General features: G+C 33.0%; 1 protein-coding gene across 2 annotated transcripts in view; it reads left to right on the top strand.

Moving 5' to 3' along the window:
- Positions 1-1,400, top strand: part of LOC135110224 (ethanolamine-phosphate cytidylyltransferase-like) — a 12,934-nt gene extending 11,534 nt beyond the window's left edge. Inside the window, exons 9-10 of one of the 2 annotated variants that reach the window (XR_010273158.1) lie at positions 379-605; positions 862-1,000. Coding sequence is in view for 1 of the 2 variants with exons in the window: in XM_064022306.1 (XP_063878376.1) it covers positions 379-496 (118 nt within the window). In the remaining variant the exon portion in view is untranslated. Of the gene's footprint in view, positions 1-378 lie in introns of both variants that reach the window. The other variant, XM_064022306.1, reaches the window with a different exon arrangement.
- The last annotated feature ends 589 nt before the right edge of the window (positions 1,401-1,989 follow it).

Here is a 1,989-nt window from a genome sequence, read left to right as displayed (position 1 = left end):
TACAACACCTTGCACTACCTGGCATCCTTCACCCTCCCCTGTGCTGCTTAAAAGGAAGCAGACAAAAATATAAGCAAACCAATTCTATATATTTTCTTTGTTCATTCATAATCTAATGGCTTCAGTAATAGGCAACCTGTCCTTCTGTAAAATCAATCCATTTCCTTGAAATTTCATTAATTATTCACATTAATGCAAACTGTTAGATTTTGAATTATTGGGATATGTTACCATACTTCTATAATTATTTATTGCTGTCATTTCACTTGATGTCATTTCACTCAATGAAAATATTTCCTTTTCTTTTTCTGTGAAAGAATACTTTTGATTACAATGTAGCTTTACAATGGGCAGCATCTTAAAATATTGTTTGCACAGGCTGGACTATGAAGTACGTAACAAGAAGAAGGAGAAAAAGGAGAAAGCTGCCTTTGCTGCGTACATGAAGGCCAAGGCTGAGGGTCGCCTCAACATTGACCAGATATGTGTGGAGTAACACAGTGGCTTGCCATGCTGCAGCTCACAGAGATGTTACATGATGAAGTCCTTTGTACCATAACTATCAGAGAATAACATTCATCCATTTAGAGTCTACTAAGAAATTTGTAAGTTAACAAAATTTTCTCCCATGCCCTGCCATCCTTGCCAGCCTTTATAGTTGTTAAAGAACTGTTGAAGTTTTCATGAACACCAAGATGCTTCTGTGATGAGGCATTGCAGAGTACTGTTGTATTTGGCACTTCTGTCTCAGTTGTAAATATTTTATTGCTTTTTGTATTTTATTATGTTATTTTTGTGAGATGATGGCATTTGTTTTTTCAGTTGAGCTTTTGCATCATTGCTAATACAATCCCTTTGCAGGTTGAGGTCTGGCAGGGCAGTCATTGGCCAGTATGATCATGTATGTAAAATTGAAGAGTATCTAGTCAATATTGCCAAAAACCCTGCCTAAAATACTTAGGTTATTATTTGAATACACTTTTTTTTTTTTTTATATATACAATTGTTATATGTATTTGAAAATTTACTTATGCTCTTGGTATTCAAACTTTCACTGTGTGTACATGCTCACCATTTTATTTACAAATTAGGTGTTATGGAAGCTGCATTTAGTGATACAATTTGGGTTAGTATGATGTTAACTAGATGAGTGTGGAGGAGGACTGAACTGATTCATCTGGCCTTACGTGTTTGTTTGAGCCCACCAAAGCCTTGCTGTCTGTTGTTAAGTGTTACAAGTGGTGCAAATGTTGTGCAATGTTAGATTTTTGAGAGCTAAAGTTAATTGTTGTCAGATAATATAACTATTTTTTTTTTTTTTTTTAAGAAGTTAACATTTTTATTTTCCTAATTTGTAATTTATATTGAATTTGTGTAATGTCAATTTAAGAGTATTGAAATATTTTGGTATTTTTTTGTGGCACATGTTTGTTTCCAGAGCGACTACTGAGGCAAATGTTACCTCTGTTGCCACCCAGGTGATGACAACGACTGGTTTGGGAACAACTTGTGCAGTCTGGGGCATGTATGGATCAGAGGAAGCTAGTTGTCTCAGTCATCTAAGAATTTGCATATTTGATTCTTATGTTATGCTGAATATATATATATATATATATATATATATATATATATATATATATATATATATATATATATATATATATATATATATATATATATATATATATATATATAAAATTTTGTTTTAATTATTTATTTACTTTTATATTTTTTATGTCTTTTTGCATGTGGGACATGTGTGTATGTGGTGCAGGTCTGTTTTGGCTGCATTGTGTTCCATTTCCTCGGAAAAGAAATTTAGCTGATCAGAGGACTTTGGGTCCCCACCTCAGTCTTCCTGTTTCCTCTCATACATACTTGTTCCTCTCCTCTCCTCCTTGCCAGATATGTAAAAAAGTGCTACCATGAAGGAAATAGAAAATAGAAGTAATATAAGTGAAATTGAAAGTAACAATTTTATTTTACTGA

The sequence above is a fragment of the Scylla paramamosain genome, chromosome 20, assembly GCF_035594125.1.
Source record: "Scylla paramamosain isolate STU-SP2022 chromosome 20, ASM3559412v1, whole genome shotgun sequence".
NCBI classification, from domain to species: Eukaryota; Metazoa; Arthropoda; class Malacostraca; order Decapoda; family Portunidae; genus Scylla; species Scylla paramamosain.
The sequence above is the reverse complement of the archived record's forward strand: the minus strand, read 5'-3'. Positions and strand labels throughout refer to the sequence as shown.